This window comes from Lepisosteus oculatus, chromosome 21 (genome assembly GCF_040954835.1).
Source record: "Lepisosteus oculatus isolate fLepOcu1 chromosome 21, fLepOcu1.hap2, whole genome shotgun sequence".
NCBI classification, from domain to species: domain Eukaryota; kingdom Metazoa; phylum Chordata; class Actinopteri; order Semionotiformes; family Lepisosteidae; genus Lepisosteus; species Lepisosteus oculatus.
The window spans coordinates 16,231,514-16,254,474 of NC_090716.1; the positions used below are offsets into that span (position 1 = coordinate 16,231,514).

A 22,961-nucleotide genomic window follows, 5' to 3' on the forward strand; every position below is an offset into this window, starting at 1 on the left:
TCATTCCAAATTCTGGCTCGGTCACTATGGATAATTTCCTTTTCAAGCAGTATTCTCAAAGTATACAGGACAAGCACTAACCTGCATTTTCTCCCATATTGTGCACATTGAGACCTGTGCATCTTTACATCTTTGTCCATGTGAAGAAAAAGCTTCTCACCTGGTTCAAGTTCAAAGTGTTGCAGGAAGTAGAGAAGTAAACTGAATTATGTGGTACTAACCTCAGACCCCCCAGAGAAAGACTGAAGGAAGACTGATACCCAGATAACAGAATCGAGCATTCCTTGGTGTCAAAAGATTGGCTATAGAAGATCTGAGATCAGCTGAATGATCATCAGGTATTGCTCTTGTCCCCTTACAAGCCTTATGAAATACAGCTTTAGCATAAACTGAGGAAAAGGTATCCCTGTGTCCTCAAGATCTTCCACATTACAGGATCTATTGAATGGAAAAATACAGAAATATCAAAACAGAGCAGGACAAAGGCTGTGTGGATCCCTGGAGCAGGACTGTTGTATTATTACATAAAAGAGTAATGCAGTTTATTGTGACAGGGAAAATAAACCAGTTTATTTGGACTGAGAATCTTTCAAACAGACTGGTAGTACCAGAGAAAGCTCCTGCACTGGTCCTCCATGACAGATCAAAGTAAAAATTCCTGACTGAGAGCCAAATGTACCAGAATGCCTAATTAATCCCACTAGGCTCTGAAATAATTGCAGTCCATTTCCATGCTATTCTTTTTTAGAGGTTCAGCTGAGGTTGCAATGAGGACAGTAGTGGGGGGGCTGAACTGGACAGTCCGCTAGCCTACTGGTTTTCAAGAGGAGTTAGACCTGTGGAGTGATCTGTCTGGGAAAGACAGTGGGGGTCTGTCCTATGGACCCCCAGCTAGATGTACACTGCATACCAGATAATCTGCTGGGTGGGTGAATACTTTAGTCAATGCATACACTGTCTCACAGCTCTGTTATAAGAGCAATGCAAAACCCCTCCTGATTGTATCAAAGTGTCTTAGGAAATCGATTTAAACTGGTTGTGTAAGTCAACTGGGTCTTACTAATTAGATATTCAGATTTCATCAAAAAAAATTGCTTATTTCAAGTAAATTTCATTTGATAAAACTCCTTTCATGAGCTGTTAGATGGTTGTTGCAATGCCTGATTTGTGCTTATGGTGATTTTATTAAAAATAAATTTAACATTTAAAAGTAAAAAAGAAAAGTTAATTTTCAGTGTGCACACAGCTGGTTGGAATGGGTCTGGTACCAGCTGGTGTGGATTAGCAGCTGTCTGGTCCTCAAATGCCATGTAACTGGAATCACATGTGAATTAGACTATCTGACTCAACCCCAGCAAGCCAAAATGGAAAACTTTACTGTACTGAGCCCGAGTGCCTGGGGCGTATTTTCTTCTTTTCCATTAGTGTATTCTACACTCCCCTGTCTTCTGCTTGAATTCAATGTATGAGTTGCAGTTTTCATAATGTTAAAAGACAGCCATTCAAAAACCTATACAGAAGGAACATGCACTGTGCACTATAATGTTACAAGGCTGTACACCTCCAGGCTTTGTGCTCCAGTACAAACTGATAGCAGTGTGCAGGGTGTTGCACTGAAGTTTATTTTCTGGCTTGCATGCATTTTCTAAGATGGCCTTGTCTGTCCGTTATTTGTAGAAGTCTCTGGTGTTCGCGACTGTCTCCAGTGTCAAGTCGAGCTCAGCTCACTTCAGGAAACTTTTAATTCAGACCATGCAACGCAATTGGTAGGAAACTCAGACACTGAGATCACATCCTATTTTCCTAAAACTGTTACAGTATATATAAAAATACAAAAATCACAATAAATTAAGTTCATCATGAGTTCCCCTCTGGCAAGCTGTGGTTTTTACAAATGGATCAAAGAGACTCAGCTTCTTTGCCCATTAACAAGATTCATGCTAAAGATATTTGATTGAGGAAACAAAAATAAAACCAGCCTCAGTCTCCTGTTCAACCTCAACTCGAACACCTGAACTGTAAGTGAGACCTGAAAAGGAAATGAATGTCAATGCGGGGAGCCAGGCAATAATGAAAATCGTTACCAGACCATGTCGTAACTCCCAATCCATTAATCCGTCAGTGATCAGTTTCAGCAGGTCCTTGGATCAACTAGCTATCGGACATAAGATAAAAATCAGAAGCCGAGAGGCCTCAACGTCTGTGTGATGCTCCTATTTGCCCTTAGAATTCTGTCTGTGTTTCAAGACCCTGGCTTGCTGTTTAGCTGGCCATGAGCTAGCTGGGTAGAGCACAGCTCAGTTCCGAGGAGCCTTGCAGTGACATCATGACCATGCTCCCTGGAGACTCTCCGATGTGGGGCTCGCTGATGAAGTGCCGTGGCCCCATAGCACTCTCTTCCACCATCCCAGAATGCATCATGGTTGCCACGGTGAGCAGCTGCAAGTCAGAATGTGCATTGGCGACAGTGTGCCTGCGGACACCGCCCACCTTCTCCAGGTACGCCTCTCCCTCCTGTTCCACTAGTGGTGCCAGCAAGGAATCTGGGGCATGCTGGGTGACCATAATCTCTGGTCCATAGTGCATCAAGCTCCCAGCCTTGTGGCGTGGTGCCCGTCCTTCTGAAACACAACACATACATCCAGTAGACATGACACCATGCGGTGCTCTCCAGGAGAGGACAGACTGGAACGGAATACCACTTCAGAATAAACTGTATATTTTTTAAGCTACAGTAGCTCACAAAATTAATACAAATAAATAATCATACTAACGAAAGAAGCAAAAGCATGTGTTTACTCTCACCACTTCCATCCGAAGGCCTTTATTTACTTTTAGAATACTTCTGTTGAAGGACTGAGGTCAAGCGTTAGGCGTGACCAGGGCCACAAATAAAGCACCAGGCAGGGCAGGTGAGGAGCAAGGTGAAAGATCAGCAAGTGGCCTGAGCAGAGGTGTAGATTCAGTTACAAGTTTAAACCTGCTCACCTGTTACAGTTTAATACAAATCAACATTGTATCATGTTTTTGTATATGGCAAGTCTCCTCTTACAAAATAGAGTATTTTAAAATACTCTTGCAGAATTCCACCCTTCAATCAGCTGGACCAGAAACCCCATAATGAATATAAATAATCCCCTATAACTGTTTATATCATCTTAACTTCACAGCTCTAGGATTTACACCTACAGTATGTCTTTGCTGCCAGGCAAAGCATACAATTTCTTGGCAAAGGCAGAAAAAGCATTGTGTATATCTGTGCTGAAAGGCAGCAGTGCTTACCCAGAAAGCTGGCAGCCCGGCTCTTCTCCAGGTAGTTTCCCAAGTATGGCGACACCACCAGTCCCACCAGTTTCTCCAGCTGGCAGTACTCATGGCTGGGGCCGCTGGGCTCATGGGTGCCCTGAAAGGGAAGAGCGACCTAATCGACTGATCATCATTCATTCACTCATGTGCATCGCTAAAACTGTACAGTATACCATACTGCAGCTCCTGCACCTTTCATATCATATTCAGCTTGGCTGTTCCCTCTACAAGTGTGAAGATGTGCAGTGGGACTTGAATGACCTCCTGGGTTAAACCCTTATCCTCTTAGTCTTTGAAAGTAAAGACTAAAACACAACCCCAGCAGCTAGATTCCCAGTGGGAGACCAGGCCGGTTCCTTTCTCCCATCTAAGGCCCTCTGACACAAACCGTGTGCGCACGGGCAGTTCCCCTCACCTGAAGGATAAGCAGCATCTGTGTGATGGCAGGGGGAGTCTGGGCCTCCACGCTGGGAAGCAGCTCCTCCAAGGGCAGCTTCAGCAGCACAAGGTCCCTGAAGCCCAGCAGAGCCATCTGTCTGACTGTCAGCTCCTGGCCCTGCATCACGTCAGACACAGAAAGGAAATGAGGAAATAAAACAGTGTGAAAACAGCAGACTTCCTCTTTGCAGTTTCCTGGACATCTACAGCAACAATCTTGCGTCTGCTCGAAAAACAACCCGCAACTGCTTGACTGGAGTTTCCATGGAACCAAATATTTCACTGGCCAGTTAAATCATTTCTGAAGTGTAGGTACTGTATTTCCCTGTTCGAGATGAGGAGAAGTGGCAGGAGACCTTATGGAAGTTTTAAATACTTGTGGAGAGTATCTGTTTAATTACAGAACAGACCACCCTGTGCAACAATGTGCACGAAACACCTAACAGCAAAGAGTTTGGGGAAATGTCTGTAAAAGCCAGGAGGAATGGAGATGTGTACAATATTAGTTAATTATTTGGCTCACACACATATGCAAAGCTACTTGTACCCATTTTACATCCGAGCATTATCCTGGAGATACCCGAGTACTGTATGTCATCTTGCTCAAGGGTACAGTCAGAGCCTCTCCCCAGGATTTGAACCCACATCCTTTTGGTCTGGAATTCAGAGCCCTAAACCCTAACCTCGCCTCCACACCCCTAGCTCTTCAACTGTAAGGTGGATACAAACAGGTCATTGACTGAAAAACCAAATACTGAGGGGAAAGCAAAGCACGAATAGAAGAACTGAAGTAATGAAGACACATTGACCATTTATATCAAAAATGTTTTTTGCATCCTGCGCAACTTGTGAAGCGAGACGAAAGGAACAATTTATCGTCAGAAGCAGAGTGATACTTCGGTTTCTCATTAACTGCTGCCGGTCACCTGGACTGGATAGAAGATGGCCTGCAGAGTGGGCAGAATCTCTGTGAAGAAGCGGTCCCACATCTCGGAAAGAATAAGAAGCTGGCTGTCACCTGCAAGCGACACAATCAGAGACAAAAGAGGCTCATACACACAGGCATCGGAGAGGCAAAACAGGGACCAATCCAACTTGACGCTACGGCTTTGACGCCTGGCCCTTGAAGTGGGGAGCACTAGCTGAAAGTTCTCGGAGCGGTCTGGGAAGATCTGGGAAGTTGTCTTTTAAAATGTTCTTCAAATATCCTTTTACACCCTTTATATTTGGTTTCTGAGTCCTTATATCATTTAGTAGTTTTCCAGTGGATAAGCAGCACTTGTGCACGAAACTGCAGCTCATACAACATGAATATGATTAAGCTGCCACACAGTGGGAATCTGTAAGACTTCTCTTTGCCAACAAGGAGCTGTAGGGCAGGGGATTGTAGTGGATTACCACAGTACCACAGCTTGAAGTCACATTTCATTTGAGCACCCTTACAGTTTGTAACTTTTCACTCCTCTCCCCTGGTGTACAGTGTTTTCCATGGCTTTGGAGAAAACAATGTGATACAGGATCAAAGCATTATGGTGCTCCTGCTGTTTTTGTATATTCGCTCTCAGTTGCCAGACTTAGAAGCTAGGTACCTGCCTGGAAGTCTCTAGGAGAGCAGGAGAGCACTGCCCATATAGCACTGTTGATCCCTGTAATGACCTGTCATGGTTCCCTTTGAAACACCAACACAAAAGAAAATATTTTCAAAATGGCAACTTGTAAAGGTGGGGGCAGATGGAAAACTCCATGAAAATCTCAGGTTAAGTGCAGGCCTGGGTCTCGAGTGATTTGACTGTGGCAGCACAGGATTTAGTGGTCACTGACATTTCTGTGCAATAAAGAAAGTGCAGTGAAGACTGCCAGGGTGCTAACACTGAGCAAATGCCTTCAGCCCTGAAACACTGACTGGTCTCACCAGCTTGTTTTTTTAACTTTTTGAAGCTGCTGTTATCCGCATGACCAACATTGTAAGGAACGGGTGGTCAAAGAGTACCGCCCTGATTTGACAAGCATTTTTTTGTGTTTCAGTGATGCAGTTAAGTTCACACCTGATCTGTTCTTCTCAGTATCCTTCCCTGAATTTAGCTTTTTTGCCTTTTTGGTTTCAATTTATACCCAGGCATTAGGCATTGATCATCCATGTGGAAGTGCAGCTTGTTTGGAACTGAGACAAGATGAAGGAATTTCATTCTTCCTGACTGAAGCATTTCGGGAGCTGCATTACCTTCATAAAGCTGGATCTTCTCTGCAATGTACACCAGCCCTTTGTTAAGGAGTTGATTCTGTAAAAGAAACAGACTTTCAGATTCTCCAATCAGTCTTGCAGAGGTGCCATCATTATCTATCAGTGCAGAGTGCTGCCTCTTCCCGAAACACAGAGAGCTCACTGTAAGTCCTACCTGCCATCCTCACTGTTTTTAGTTTAGGTACGTAGACTTTTCAAAAGTTGTGCCGCAACTTGGGATAGGGTGCTAAAAAGATATTTAACGCTTTCAAAGGTATTCAGTTACTGGCAATTTTAATAAGACTTAGAAACCAAAGGAGTCAATGACTGCAATCTCTGAGCTAAAGCCTTGCAGATTATTTTTATGTCCACATTTAGTAATGGTAATGGATGGTAATGTGAACAAAAGGGCTGAATTTATGGTCTAGGAGTTTGGAAAAACAACTATAAATACAGTAATAAAGAGCATGTATGAGAATCTAGAAATGAAAAAAATAGCAATTAATAAAATGAGGTGAAAAAGAGTTGAGTCTCTTTTTAAACACAGTGAATATACAGGTTTTTTTAAAAGAAAAAAGTTTTTTATGTTGTATGCAAGATATGAATGCTTTTTAATCATTCAGTTCAGAACATTCCAGTTAAAAGTGTCCATCTTCAGCTGTTTAGAAAGGAAGGAATAAGTTGAAATAAATATATTATATATGTTATATAAATATATGTTAACTCTCAAAAATGTAACGAGTCACAAGTCGACAATATCTACAAGATACCAAGAGGGATATACTGTAGGTATATCCTCATACATTTTGTATTAAATCATAAAGGCATGCACTGAAAATGATATGTGTGGTGCTATACAGAACTATGTTAACCAATGTGTAAGTGATCCTGTCCATGCATACAGCAGTCTGACTCATTTGTGACAGGGTACATGGTGGAAGGCATTGCTTGTTCAGTTTAACCTGAGTCTCAGAATGTTGCTCCTCGATGTCTACAGTTCACAGACAACCCACTCATCTTCTGGAGATGCATCTGCACACCATCAGATGTGACATCAAGGTGTGACTCAGAGTGACGCAAGAATATTGCCGGCCAGTTATCAAGCCAGCTTTTAAGATCAGCTGTGAAGATGGCTGTAAAACACGCTTGGAAGGAAGAAACTACCTGAAAATACTCAGTGATGAAGGAGCCCAGCTCTGTCTTCAAAAGCCACCTGGAGAGGAAGAAAACACAAATAACATCACTGGCACTGAAAACATCCATACCAGACACACTGCTGAAGGCTAGAAGTCAGCAAGCCCTCCTGTAGAAAATGTAACACACAGTAGTGACCGATATTCCAAACCACACATACTGTATGGGGAAAAAGAACCTCTGTCGTGGCTCTCAGCAAAAAAAGGATTGGGGACAGAAAAATGTCTGCTGGAGATTCCTGTGCTTAGTCAGATGTATTAAAATACCAGCCACTATGCAGACACAAATAGCAGAACGTCACATTAATAATAAGGAAACAGCTCCATTTTATTTTATGGGTCACCTGTAAGCTACTGTATGTCTTACTGCTTTGTTACTGAAACAGCTTGTTGAGTGCAGGATTTCTCTCCTCTCTCCTCTCAGGGCAGCACTGCAGGCCAGCTGACAGGCTGGCAAGCAGCTGCACAAGCTGGCACGGTCACAGCAAGACAGGAAGAGGAAGAGGTTCTCTCTCACCTGATGCTCTCGTTCAGGGAGAAGAGCTCGTTGGACTGCAGCCCCCCACCCTGGAACACCTTGATCACGGCCGAGTGGACACTGCCAAAAGAAAGGCACCGTTTCAGACAGAGGAGCCTGCAGAGCAGGAGACAGGAGAAGTCAAGACCCACAGAGGATCTCGCCGAGCTACTGTATAGTCATTATATGCGGTTTTGTTATGACACACTGTATCTTGCAAGGATTCGTCAGCTGTTCTTTGTTCTTTTTCTTGAGCCAGCTTGTCGATACAGCAGAATTTTCATATCAGATTGAGATTTTTTAAAAAGCATTTAACTGTTTGCCGTCATGTGACCAAAAGTATAACAGCGACACTTCCTTGCCTGTATTGGCTTGGCCTACATGACGCACGAGGCCAGGCTAGCACATGCTGCTGTGTTTGTGTCTGATCTGCGTGGTGCTGGGCATTGCCTGCAAAGACCAAGCATTTTAATTGACAGGGTTGCGTTTGTTCAATTATAATTCTCTAAATTGTAAGTGGGCGATGAGGCTTCATGTAGCATTCTCCTTGATTGTACCCTGTCACTCTGTTGTGTGCTCTAGAGCATCTGCTCAGTTGCACAAGCATGCAGTGCAGTTGGGAACAAAGTGTATGAGACATCAGATAAGATTTTGCTTCAGGTTTTGCGTAATTCTTTTGTGTGGATACCAGGAAATCAGTCATCACACTGAAACAGACTTGGCATTTATACTTGAACTTCTACAGTTCCAACTGTCCTTATTTGCTGCAGTAGAGGTATCACCTATTCCTTGATTTTGGTGTGCTGAATACAGTTTCAGTATTTTAATGAGGTTTACCTGATGCAGTATTAAAAACTGTTTCAAATGACCTGCATCATAATTGAGGTTACAGAATGTTACATAAAAGGGGCATCCAACACTCTCAATAAATGTTCCCCATTTTAAATGAACGATACAAGAAAAATGTTTATTAAATGCAGCGGAGGCAGGGGGAAAAGAAGGAGGTTTCTTTTTTTAAAACATACAGTATATGGGTTGCTTCCAAGCCTCCAAGTTGCTTCTAAGAGGCTTTTATCAAGAACAGTGTGGATAATATCTACAAGCAAACACTCAAGGAGACAGGAAAATCACAGTGCATTAAACTGCAAAAGCATGCACTGAAAGCATTAAACTAGAAACCATATGAGGCCCAATACAGTGTTTCACAGATCTATATGGATGTGTTCTGGTATACAGCAGTATATACAGGAGCTTTTTTCAGTTCGGGAAGACTGAGTGGAAAGCGATGCCCACTGTCCGTGGCACAGCGGTGGTGCCCGCAGAGCGACGATGAGATCGCGATCCCGGACAGTCCAGTAGAGGAGCCGGCTCAGCTCCAGGAGGAGAAAGTTCAGTATTCTCTACCACATCCTTCTGGCACCTGGGAGGCCTGATCGTTTCCCTGTCTGCCCCAACCCCCAGAACATCCTGCCAGTCCAGGCGCCTTCCCCGCAATGGCAGGAGGTGGAGAGGTAGAATGTGTCTGACACATTTCCATCCGGAAAGGGGAGATTTCAGTGCTGTGAAAACAGCTGGATCAACAGAATTCTTTGCTCACATTCTTTCAGCGTTGGGCATGGTGACAATCTTTGCTGTTGGCCAGGCTGCAAGACGAGGAGTTTAGACCTATTTTCCTGTTATTTGCTTCTTGCACTCCCAGCTACCAAACATGTGGGCTATTCCAACTGTCATCAACAGGTATTGGAACAGGACAATTCTGCTCAGGGCTCTGCCCACCTTTGCTTTTCTGTTTCTGTTATAGGAAATTTTCGATTACCATAAAACCATTTGCTTATTTTGTAGATCGCAAAGTGCCGAAGCTCAAAGCCTGTTAGTGTGATCTGTATTAGTAACTAATCAAGCTGACAATAAAGCTCAAGAGCAGATGTTCAACAGTCAATGGAGGTACTGAAGCACTTAACTGTGACATGCTCATAACATCAATGTTTTTAATTAGTCATTTCAAACCCTATAATCAGATGCTAATGAGCGTACTCTATTCTTGAAACTCTTCCACTCTGATACACCTGTCATTGGGTCTGCAGAGTTGCTGAGTCTGACTGTATGATATCAAAATAGCCCATGGGTAGCCGTGTTGATAAAAATAGATCAGTTCATTTTACTAATAAAATTTGCATGTTTTTCATTATTTTCATGAAACTACCATTTAAGCACCTTCTTGTTTTATAAACACAGGCAGATATGTAGCATGACACTTGTTTTTTGTTCAGATGTGTAGCCTCATCTAGCTTCTCAAACAGCCTTCTCGTTTCTGAGGAAATGTGTTGTGTGAGCAACACTGGAGATCAAAGTCTGTCCCCTCTCAATCCCATTCTGTTCCTGACTGTCTCCACTGGCAGAGCGCACAGGGCACCAGCAGAGACGCTTCACATCCTGTTCCTTGTTTTTCTAGCATGTCAAGGCTATTTTAGTGGAATTCACACATCGTGGGCAAATGAGGACTTTTTTTGGAGACCTGTAATCAAAAAGTCAATAAGATAAAATAGCAACCTTCTTGAAATTTATTTTTTAAAATTGGACAGGGACATGATACATTTTTCACCTCACAAGGAGGTGCCGGGTGGGAAGACGGCTGCAAAATGAGGGGTACCAGACCCGATCCCCCACACAACTCCAGCACAGGGTAAAACAACAGCTGTAAGGTCTGTCAGACAGTCCCCTGTAGCTTTAGATGGATTCATATGAGGACATTTCTGTGGCAACTGAACTACTTTGAAACACCCACTTCAATTAGAAAACTCTTGTTCCCTACATTCAGAAATTGCTCCACTGAAGTTATATCTAAAGTCAATGTATAAAACAAAAAAAAAATCCTAAGATTTCACAATTTCACTCAGCACCAGTCCCTCCTGGGTGTCTGTGCAATGCTTCACTTACAAAGTTATTTACCATTTTGTCTGCTTAGCGTGGTGAAAACAGGTTCAGAGAAAACATGTTGTTTAGAGCTGATCAAGAGGAAATAAAAAGAGGAAGAACATCGATGATAAACTGAAATAACCATTGAGCTGACCTCTTTTATACAATGGGAGTGGCAGTAACACAGAGGCAAACAACTGCTCCTGTGAGGCAACAACACGACCTCAAGGGTCAAGGCTCGGCAGGGTCTAGAACACGGGTCCGTCTGACCCGAAGGCTGTAATACAGGGGTTCCCAACCCCATTCCCGGCCCCTGGTGTTCATTCCAGCCTGCCCTCATTCCATCACTGAGGCCGTGCTTGATACAAGAGGTTGTATTATTGGGATAACAGTGTTATGGTTCTAGTCACAACTCTGGGATTTTATTTCGCTTGCAGACATGTTTTAGAGCTGGGAACAAACACTTCACACTGACCTTATTCTTACCGAGTCAACGAAGGCTCTGAGTGTGTAACTGAGGGCACGGGGGGAACAGGGTGTGGGCCCCTGCTGTAGACATGGGGGTGCAGGCTGGCATTGCCACTGGATGTAGCTTCTCGGTCTGGGCCTTATTTGCCACAATTTTTTCCCACTTCCTAAAGTTTACATAGTTTAGTTTAAATGTGGTAATATTAAAAAACCCAGGAAAAATTACCGAAGACTACCGAACTACTGCAGGGATATACAGTATTCACAGTATTTGGACTGGCCTTTACTGCTTTCTTACAAGGTACTGAAAAAACATAGGCTTACTGAATGTGGTCATTGTCCAACTTCTATAAATTAGATTTGTGAATCTTTAGAGGAGATTTCTTTAACAGCAGCCAACGGAAATATTCGTGGATAACAATCACATACCTAGCAGGGTGCAGATGGTTTTCAGTTTACTTTGTAATAAATTTCCACAGAACTTAAAAAAAAAACTCAGATTTGGATGGTGTGCTACAGAACCACTTTGAAATACCTGTAACATCACGACCCTGCAAGGCCGTAACAGCATCTGATATCGCATTTCCCCACAGGTGAGATAAGGGACCCTAAACTGTTTATCTGTAAACAAATGCCGTTCTACTGCATGCTATGCAAATAGAAAACAAGACAGTGTGATGACAGTCTGTGCTGTTTTGAATTGGAAGTTATTTAGGCAAATCCAGAAGAGCTTCAGATTTCAAAACCGATGACGTTAACCCACGTGTGCCAAGTGTGAACTGTTCATGGGCCAGAGGGGCTCCCCGAGTTTGTCACCCTTCAGTTTGGACCCCCACTATAGCCCCAGCTCCCCGGGGGGGAGGACTGTGCCCACTCTCCTGCAAAGCCACACGTCATCAAGCCACTGGGGGTCTTCCAGCACTGGGCCCCAGCTGGCTCACAGCAGTGCATGCCACGCTGGCAGCACCAGCTCCGGGGCGCCTGGCCAGCCAGCCATCACAGTCATATGCCAAGCTGAGAATACCCCAGCCAGCTCAAACCAGTCCTGGTGACACTGGGCCAAGCGTGTGACCACTGTGGGTATCCCTGTCACAGTCAGAGAACCAGGAAAACGGCCCAGGCTCTCTGCAGGAGCTCCTGCACTGGCTGAGCAGAAAGACGAAAGCAGAGAGGTACACTAGACCCCAATGTCATTCAGCTGGGTCTGAAACAGCATTATCTCTGGTCTTCAGGCAAAATACAGCCCATCAAAAGCATAACAACAAGACTACTGGTCTGCTGTGTGTTCTCTGTGATCCTACTCATTTTATTTTAAAAAAAGACGGTAATAAAAAATGAGAAATCCATTTTAAAATATTTTTTTTTTGTTTAACAATTTAATTTACAGAAGTGCAGGTATGAATATGTCACTTTGCAACTATTAATGCACTGCAAGGAGATTCTTCCAGCTGTAAGTCTGTGATTCCATACTGAAAAATAACCACTTCACAAAAAAAGCATGTGTGAGCAAGTTAATGGATATGATTAACTATTCCATTTTACTTCTGTATAATTAGCTGCTGTCTCCTTTGTCAGGAAAACAATGGATTAAAAAAGGCTTCAAAATTATATCTGTTAGGTTCTGTTTGTGTTTTATATCTAAGACTACAATAGCTCTATTATGCTTTTCGCTAACAAAAAGGCGTTTCACATTACAATTGCAATAAATACCCTACTGAAAGAATGGAGACACAGGCTTTCTTCTATGTTGCAATTTTACAAAGGGGACTTAAAGTTGACTTGCTTGTTAATTACCGCCTGCACAGATATTTGATTTTACTAGTTGGGTTTTAATAAATACAATGTATTTTTCTCCATCCATGAACCAGTAGTTTTGAGAGTATTTTGATCTGATAAAGCCATATTCCTACTGTGTAATGTATTTCAGAGTTTGCATGTTCTCCCCAGGTCTGTGTGGGTTTCCTTCCACAGTGCAAAATCATGCTGGTAGGACAGTTGGCTTCTGGGAACATTGGAGTGTGAGTGTGTGTGTCTGTGTCCGTGTCTGTGTGTAGCCTGCCATGGACTGGTGTCCCACCCAGGGTGTGTCTTGCCAGGAGAGGCTTCGGCTCTCCTGCGATCCTATATTGGATAAAGTGGTTAGAATGGATAGATGGATAATGTATAAATTCTTTTTTTAAATAAAATAAAATTCTGCCACCAAGAAAAGCTGCAACTCAATATGCAATACTGCTGCTAGGTTGTGTGTGGCTCACGTGACACTTCTGTAAGACCCGCTGGAAGAACTGCCACGGGGAGCTCAGCAGTGGAGGCCTCCTACCTGTTCCACATGGTGGCGTTGCTGAGCTGGACCGCCTGGCTGCTGGCGTGGAACCGGGGCAGGTCCGTCAGAACCGGGGAGCTCATGAAGCGGGGCCGGGGCCGGCGGAAGGAGCCCATCTTCTCAGACGAGGCGGCAAGCCAGCGGAAATCAGCCGGGACCGGGACCACACAGGCCAGGCCAGCTGGGATCACAGGAGACAGAGGAAAGAATGGAAATCGAGCCTCTCAGGAACAACCGCTACACAAACAGGAAGACGGGTACAGAGAGCTCTTTCTCCATTGCTACAAATCACAGCTCCAGTCCTTGTAATATTGTTCCATCCATCTTTTTTCCAACTGCTTGATCCAATTCAGGGTCGCTGGGGAGCCGGAGTCTATCCCAGCAGGCAACGGGTTTTTGGATTGTAGGAGGAAACCCACTTGAACACGGGGAGAACATACAAACACCACACAGACACCACCCCTGGAATTGAAACCAGGGCCCCAGTGCTACAGCAATGCTCACCATTGCGCCTCTCCGGCACCCTAAAATATTATTGAATAAGCAAAATAAAAATGATCTCATTTTGAACGTTTAATGAACAAAAATCTCAATTATTCAATAAAGCATCAAAGGCAAACTGGAAATCTGCTTTAAACCAACAGATCTGTGGCACTAAATTAATGGGTATAAAACAAACCGCCCCTTGAGGATAATAAAGACTCTCAATCTCTTTCTGAATATGGAAATCCAAGCAAATACAGATAACAGAATTAAACAAAGGAAAAATCCAGAACTGAAATGCAAAAAGTACTAGCAGGAACAACTTGTTTTACAGTTCTAATAGTGAGTTTTCTTGTTCCTCCCTGAAATTACTTCTTGGTATGGTATTTATGGTTTTAATTCTAGAGCAAGGAAATATTTGCAGTCCCAGTGTATGATACTTTGCAACATGACTGTTAAATTGATTATGTTAAGTAATTTATATATACGACATGTAACTCAAGAACAGTTCTAAATGAAAGACAGCCTTTCAGACTGTCAAGCTCATTTGGTTTTTCAGTACCTTAATGATTCAAAGATCTCATGTTCAACATTATGGCTGGGCGGCCTGTTTCAGACTTTCAAGACCCTTTGTGCAAAGAAGTTCCTGTCCTGTTTTAATTACAATTATTAATAATTCCTTAACAGTTGCTGAGTCTAGGTGTCTTGGAATTCTAACACATTTTAAGAACAAGGGTTATGTTTGTAAAGACATGAATAACATGAATGAAATGAATGTAGAAACATTTATATCTTATTGTGTTTTGGATGACACAAAGAAAACATTTAACAAATATAATAAAATATATAAAATCAAATTAAACTTATTATAAAACACTGACCAAAGGTTCCTACTTCTTACTGCACAGGGATTTTTGAGTCTGGATCCGCAGTTAAAAGCCTTTCTGGGTTATGTCTACAAAAAACAGGCATGGCTGCAAGAGTGCAGCTAATAGAAAAAATGTGATACTGAGCAAAATAAAGTACAGTATATTAAATTACACAGACAAGACTGGGTTTGCTTACTGACATACTTTTATCCATGAAAAAAATATTTGCATAGAACAACAGAACCACCCGTTATCAATGTGGTGAAACTGCTGATAACAGACCACACAGTTTTTATCCATACGACGTTTTACTTAACCGAACATTTGTAATATTCCTATATTACAGTAACATCTCAAAGAATGTGAAAAAGTACTTAAAATAATATCACACCTCAAGGCAGAGGCAGTTTTAAAACCTCAAAAGATAATTTTCATCAGTCTAACTGCTACCTGTTCTTCATGAGAAAGTACGCTCAGTAATTCTGAAACCACTGAGCATGCACTGTTATAGGCTGCAACTGAATCTGCATAAGTGCTTCCTGTAAAACCAACTAAAACTGAAACCTGTTCATAACCAAGTACCCCAGCTCACAATCTGCCTGCAGCTTATAAACAAGGCAGGACCAGGACTGATATGGACAGGCCTTTAAGAGAAGCACGATGCGTGGCTTTCCGAGAGCTGAAATAAACCAGGCTACAGTTTACCCTCTAAAAACAATGTAATCAGTTTAATCAACATTCATTCAAATTGGATCATTTCCATGGTGCAAGGACTGTTTTTTTTTAAAAAGGGATGACGGGGGTGGCAGTTATTGCATTTCAGTTTAGAATCCAGTCATTTTGTCTTTAGACACCTACGTGTTAGCTCCTGAATAAATGCCACCAGATGCTGGTGATCTGTGTAAAAGATGCAGTGAAAGCCCTACAGCACCTCTTACCCTGCCAACCACCACACTGGTGAGCAGCACCTCACCGCCCTGACTTATCGCCACCTCCCTTGGCGCACATGTGCATGATAAACAGGAAGAGGCGCTCGGCACTCTGACATCAAAGGCCCGTGTGTCAGTGCTGACTCAGTGCTAACCGCACCACACGGGCCACTCGGTGCGCTCTCCTGCTGTCAGGCCAGGGCTCACAGCTCACAGCGAGCCTGAGCAGCCTCCCGCCCACCCACAGCACCACACACCCATGTAGCTGTGCGCTTTCACATGCGTCAACACAGACTACACAGCGCACTGAGAAGTGTGAGCAGGCAGTTAGAGGGCCATGAAAACCATGGGATGCAAACAACTTCTGAATTTATACTCCTGCAAGCTGATGAAAGATCTTTATTACAAAGGGGAAAAACAGTTTGAGACCACACTCCTGAGCACAAAATGACACAGTCAGATTCCCTAATGCATGCATGGCTCTTTTCAAACTCTTTGTATAGCAGGTGCATAGCAAGCATAGCAGGTGAAGAGCAGAGTGGATTTTTAAAACCATTTTAGTACATTTTCATCCAACTTTTAAAAGCTGAACCTCATGCTCGTGTTCTGCCAATCGCAGATTCAATTAGACATGCAAAGACAGCAGTGCGTATATTTGGCATTGCAAGAGTTACACACTGTCAGATTTTGTACAGTGCATGTACTGTAGCTATAAAAAAAGTAACAGCTGTTTCATGCAATTCATTACAGAACAATACACATTCAAACTAAACCAGTTCCCTATTTTACCGGGAGATGAGTAACGTTTGAACTGTTTTTTTGTATCTGCATGCATCAGAATAGGCAATGGACAGACTCCATCAGGGTCCCCCTCCCCTCTCCTCTGCTTCTCCTTTTTCCTCCTTGTATGTATTTCCTCTATGTATGAAATCATTACAGGACAGTAATCCTGTAACACAGAGGCGACCTTAGGGTCTGGTTTCTACAATGTGTATTGCATATGTCCTTGTTTCCCTTCAGTCTTGATATCAAAGTCAGATAAAGGTGAACAATAAATGGCTTATTATCAGAGTTAAATATATATACACACCGGGATCTTTCAACAGGGAGCCATGGGGGTGTGATATTTAATACCACTGACTTGGGCGATGGGCCCAATTTCAGTTTGGGGGTCCTTCTGCATGGAGCTTGCATGTCCTCTCCGTGCTCATGTAAGTTTTTGGCATGTACTCTGGTCTCTGCCCTCCTCTCAAAGAGATGTTGGCTGAGAAAAGCGATGTCACTAACATGCTTCTGTGTGTTGCAGTGATCTGATGGTTTGAATTTACTGACACATTGAAAAATTGGAACAGTAAATTGAGAAAGTACCTTATACCTCCTAGGGATCAATAAATAAGAACAAACAGTGACATACACATAGATTCAAAAAGTACAGTAGACAATTTTATTAAATAATTATAAAACATGCCAAATAAACCAATATAAGAGCATAAAGCATGTATACTATACTGTATATGAATCTGTCACGGTTGATCAATCACTCAGGGATTACAAAATATAGTTATATTTAATTGTTACTAAATAATAATCTTTTGTTATTGAAGTCAAACTCCAATTATTCTCATACAATCATATTAATTTTTTCTTCAAGTATTTGTTTGGAATAAAATCTTAATTCTCAAGTGTTTAAACGTGAATATTGAATGTGCTGTGTACTCATCAGAATTGATTGGACAGGCACAGTTATGATGAGCATTTTCGCAGGAAGAGGAACAGAAAGACTCCTTTCCCCGTCAGCGTTCTCTGAATTTTGTCCCAAGAGATGCCACAGTAGGGAAGTGATCTGCTTAGCATCTCACTGAAGTCGACTTCCTCTGTATGTCCATATAGGATTGAGGAACCATTCACAAGTGAGACTTAGATGGGGAGAAACACCTGAAGTTCCCTCTCCCATATTTTGTAGCTGCTATGGTGAATATTCGTTGGTATTCAGCAGTACCAACAAAATGTGCCACTGATTGGTCATCAACTATAGTTTGCATCCACTCTAGACATGTTCCTCATTGATTGATTACTCTGGCCCCTCACTTGATTTGACAGGTGATTTGACAAATCTGTTTCCCTCTAGGGAGGAAGACTGAGATGTATTGACGTAGGTCATCGCTGGAGTTGTCAAGACGAGACCCGTTTGTGTGTCTTCGTTTGTAATACAAAGCGTGGACATCCTGCTTATCAGTCCTATCTCAGCAATCTTCCTAGGAAGCTCAGTCAAAGGAGTTAAGAAGTTGAAGGATATTCTCAGTTCAAAGAATCCTGGAATACTACTTTTATAAACTTTCCAAACACCTTATTCTAAGCAGAATCATAATCCTGTTGCTGCAGTGTGTCCTCCAGGATTGACTGGTGTCCAGTCCAGGGTGTAGTCTTGCCTTTTGCCTTAAGTTTCCAGGACAGGCTCTAAGTTACTCCAAGACTCCTACCAGGAATAACTGGAGTTCAGATAAGGGACAGGTGGGCACTTAGAACATTTCTGTAAAGTAATGTCCCATTTGACACTTTTTCCATCAGCAAGTAAGCTTCTGCAGCTTTCAGACATGGAAACATGAATCCTCTCTGGGGAATATTACTGGAACAGTATACCAAGTGGCACATTCCAGGTGGAAAACGGTGCAAAGCTGCAAGAATACCTTAGCAAGGTCCCTTGTATATTACCTCCAGGCTCCTCTGATGCATATGTTCTGGATTGGGAGTAACCTGAAGCACCTACACAGTAATTCTTTCCACTTTAAAATACAAAAGCATAATTTACAAAGAAGCTGGAGAGAGTAGAGAACAATATTATTCTTTCTTTTTATCCACTGTAATCCCTTGATTCGCCAATACCTCTGGGACTCCGAGTCGGTAAAATTATTTTCTGTGGCCCCAGTGTTTCCAAACTTTTGAATGGTACAAATGCACACATTCATAAGAAATCCACTTCACTGCATTTAATTGAAAAGTTCATAGTATTTATAGTATTTAAGTGTTTAAAGTATTATCTTCCTTTTGTTTTTAACTAACAATGGCACTTTAAAAAAATTGGTAGACAGGTGGAAATAACCAGTGTGAGGAAATATCTTTGTCACAGACACAGGCTACAATAGTTTAGCTTGAATGACTACATCTATTGACCTTAGAAATCAAGAAGCATAACCTATACTTGATGATTTAGAGATGTTTTGCCTTCTAGTAGAAAAGCTTAGTTTTGGGTGTTTGGTGCATTGGCAATCAATAGGGAGAACTTTGACAGTAAGACACAACCAGTTCAACTGGCCATGAGAACTTGGCAGAAGGACCACTCTGGTATACAACCTATAGGGCTTTCGGTTTTCCCTGTTAACACTGGAATTCTACCTGCTCAATAAGAGCCCAAGAGAAGGAGGTGCTGTCTCTTTTGGCTATCAAGTGTTCTACAGCCAAGGTCATTAGGGCCAATGGAATTTCTTTGAAGCATCACAATAAAATGGAACTCTTTCTGCCTCCCAGGCCTACACAAAGATCCCATGCCTTTTGTTTGCTTCAGCATGGTTGCCTGGCAACTTGGAAGAAGTATTTTGTGATCCTTGCTGTTTGGCAGAGAAAATTAAAATAAACAAAGCCTTACTGTGCACAGCTCTTGTGCATCTACCCTCCCCTCAATCATCTGGGAGGAATTAAGAAGCTCGGATGGGTATCCTTTTACTACCAACTGAGTGTAGTGTCATTGCATATTTGGTGACTGGAGCTTAGTTAAGGATCCTTCAATAACATTTCTAACTGCAAGCAGTCTTGTCTCAAGTGTTTTCAAACTAACTAGGGCAATTTTAAGGCAGAATGGGAGCAAACACTTGGGCAACCCATGGCAGAAAATTCAGAAAAGTTACTGCAAGTTCTAACTCAACACTAATAATCTGGGAAGCAGCTCAATGAATATGAAGTCTCTGTCACACACCTGAAGAAGGCTCCACAAATGAAACCCTGCTTTTCTTCTTTCTACTTTTGTTTCTACTGCCAGGTAACTGGATGACAGATGTCAAGAAAAGGAAGTCCTCAATGCAACTGGTATCTTGGTGGTAAATGACTACTAGCTCTGCATCAAGGGTTGTAACAAATTAGTTTAGGGTTGGGTCATTTTCTAAATGCATATAAAACTATAACACTACATTGTCAAATCAACATATTTTCAGAAGCATTTGAAAAGACAGATTTACACATAACATCCACAAATCATCCAGCAAGCTCCAAATTCACACACTATTCAGCTTCACAGTAAGCGTCTGAGGGATGTACAGCTCTTCACATACTTGGAGAGTTATCTGTCACAGAACCGGGATTTCCTTATAAACATCAGCCATCATCCGAAATGCGTTTGAGGATCACCACATCATTTTTCAAGCTAAACCACTTGTCTACCAAACCCACCTGAGTTGTCAGCTCAGACTTCAGGGTCCCACAGAAAAGTTCTCTTCTCCCAGTGCAGCCAAATGAAAACACACCAGAGGAGGTCAGAACAAGCATGAGAGATATCAGAACAGCAAATACAAAGCTCTGTGACATCCATATCAGCTCCATTGACTCCTCACTAAATCAAATGGAGGATGTTGTTTACCTTCAGGGCGATGGATACAACACTCCTTGATTCTGATTCTAATGAAAAATTTGGAAACGTGTGTGCGTTTGTGTCTGTGTGTGTGCCCTGTGATGGACTGGTGTCCTGACCGGGGTGTATCCTGCCTTGTGCCTGATGCCTGTTGGCTTAAATTCTGCATTGGAGAAAGCAGGTAGAAAATAGATGGATGGATTCTATTGTTCCTGGTCACAGTTCTGTACAAGTCTTGCTCATTCAGCCACTTGGCCTCCACACCTAAACAGAGATTCCTTGCTCCAGCCTCACACAGGGAAAGTGGGAAAAACTCATCTCATTCACTTCATTTCCTGGCTTCTCCGAAGGAACCCTTTCCCTTCCCCACAAGTTTCAGTTCAAAACCAGTAAACTCAAGCATAACCTTGTTCATGAGGTCATCTCCATCAGACTGCAGTGTAGCTGCAATGCAAATTAACACTGAACTGAAACTCCGCTTTTGTTTTAAAAAACAACAAAACAGGAAAATGTGCTTGTTTTTCTTCTAATTTCCCCAAAATATAATATTTCAAAAGTGCATAGTTCACTGTGGAACCTTTATTCATAGTAGATTGTAATTTAAACAGATCAGGCAGCTCACCCTATATCAGAAAACACTGACTACATGTATTCAGGGAAGCATTTTGTTATTTTGCAATCTGATTTTTCAGCTCAATGTATAAGTTGAAAAAGTGCCCCTTTTAAAGACCTTGAATTTCATAGGAAGCGTTTCAACAAGTGACCAAACAGAGGAGGAAAAGGACAACAGCTCATTTTAATTTTTCATACAAACTACTGGAACATTCAAGAAGTGTAATCTGCATTTGCTTCACCTTCAGTTTTTGGGTGCTGAACTAAGCATTCTGATTGGGATAGAATGTCCACAATATGAAACAAGACCAAGTCCACATTCAACAGCAATCAAAATAATGTGTGAACTAGACAGAGAAAGTGACACAAGGAGTTTCTTTGGGCTAAAACATGTTATCGACGATCAGCCCTGAGGACTTCTTCAGAATGAACAGTGAAATCATATACCGTATCAGATAAATCCACAAAAGGTACAGGCTGAGACTAGTATAAAAATGCTCTAACACTTCAATCAATTTAACAAACATTACAACTGAAACAAAGCACTTTAAGATTGAATTTATCCTCCAAACATATAAAGACAAAAGTTGAAAACCTTTTTAAAAATTTACTTTCAGTCCAAAGAATATCACATTTTCCCTGCTAAATGTTAGTACTTTTTGAGTTAACAACCATTTTCTTTATAATAACTCAAACCATTTATGTCTCTTCCTATTCCATTTGTTTAACATGAACAACTTCTGGTGTGTTTAATCCTGATGACATGATGCAATGGAACTTTGGGAAAAAACTTGAATTACAATGTCCACTTCACTGCTTTTGATGAGTGTCTCCCCCATTCCCTTTAATGTTGCACTTTAATGAAAAGAAACCAAGTCAATGAGAGCACATCCAAGTATATTATATCTCAGTGTATAATTATACAGTAACTAATTACAGCATACCAATTAAGCATCTAAACCAGTGATTATTTTCAAGAAGTATTCTGCACAGTCTTCAGCAAGATTTTCCTGTATTTGCAAGTGTAGAGTGCATGATATTATCTTGCAAGAAGACTTCCCCAAAATTGGGAAATGTAATTAGAGTGTAAAACACGAAATACTGATATAGGACACAACAGCTGTAGGGGGGTCTTGTGTGTGAAAGCAACAGTCTTAAAACCGTATAATTCTCTATTCATATCGCTACCTCAAAGAATACTCGTCAGTTAATTTGTTACGTATTACTTTATAACCTTTATAACCACAAGTAAGTTGAAGTTAGTTTCCACCTAGTAAGCTACTTCAGCCCTGTACTTAGAGCAAATGACTCATGAAAGGAGGGAAACAAGCAGTTTTAAAAACACTTCATGTCATACTCAATACTAGCTCAATTATTTTCGTATTTGTGCCGCGAAACGTTATTAACAGAATGCCGGGCTGACCACACCGCACAGTGTGGCTAGCTCTCACTTCGAGCTGAGCTGCATGTACTGTATATAGATGACGATTTCGATAACTACACTAAATAAAACTTGCAACTTGTGCTTGGTGCTAGCTATGGAAGCAGCTTTAGTGGTAAACGTGCCGTACACTCTCTCAAAACAGTTTCCTTCTTTGAAGTGTCAAAACAAGATCGTTCCAACACGTACAGTACTGTATCAGCCGCAAACACGTGCATAATACGCAGCTACACGCTTTAGTAACTTTCTAGGCTTGCACAGTAATAATTTACAAACGTGCATCCCCAATTTACCCCATTTCTCCACATCAACAGCAAGAATCAACATTACACATCAGCATAAATAGAACCACTCAGTGACTCGACAACCTCTAACTACACTATACTGTATATGCTCAAACGATTAACGTTATTCCATCTAACAGGCTGCTGTCCAGTACTATAACTACATCGATAAACAGTACTGTGGTTATTTCACTTTCAAAAAGACTCTAGTTCCAATGGGTCTAGATAACCATTGGCCTGATACTTTTCATTCCAGCTTGAAGCAACACGCAAATGGGATGAGTCTATCCCCGTTGTTTATCAACAGTGGCAACTGGTTGTTTTTGTGTTACAATTCTGCGCT

At 42.0% G+C, this 22,961-nt stretch overlaps 1 protein-coding gene across 6 annotated transcripts in view; it reads right to left on the reverse strand.

Annotated features, from left to right (window-relative positions):
- Positions 1 to 541: 541 nt before the first annotated feature.
- Positions 542 to 22,961, reverse strand: part of prr5l (proline rich 5 like) — a 32,406-nt gene continuing 9,986 nt past the window's right edge. For 4 of the 6 annotated variants that reach the window (XM_069181847.1, XM_069181849.1, XM_069181846.1 and 1 more), the window contains 8 exons: positions 13,380 to 13,563; positions 7,676 to 7,756; positions 7,130 to 7,178; positions 5,966 to 6,023; positions 4,671 to 4,762; positions 3,722 to 3,862; positions 3,283 to 3,403; positions 542 to 2,621 (listed from right to left, as the gene is read on the reverse strand). In XM_069181847.1, coding sequence (XP_069037948.1) covers positions 2,278 to 2,621; positions 3,283 to 3,403; positions 3,722 to 3,862; positions 4,671 to 4,762; positions 5,966 to 6,023; positions 7,130 to 7,178; positions 7,676 to 7,756; positions 13,380 to 13,498 — 1,005 coding nt within the window. In that variant the 5' untranslated portion in view covers positions 13,499 to 13,563 and the 3' untranslated portion in view covers positions 542 to 2,277. Of the gene's footprint in view, positions 2,622 to 3,282; positions 3,404 to 3,721; positions 3,863 to 4,670; positions 4,763 to 5,965; positions 6,024 to 7,129; positions 7,179 to 7,675; positions 7,757 to 13,379; positions 13,564 to 20,103; positions 20,125 to 22,961 lie in introns of those variants that run through there. The other 2 variants (XM_069181848.1, XM_015338118.2) reach the window with 2 other exon arrangements.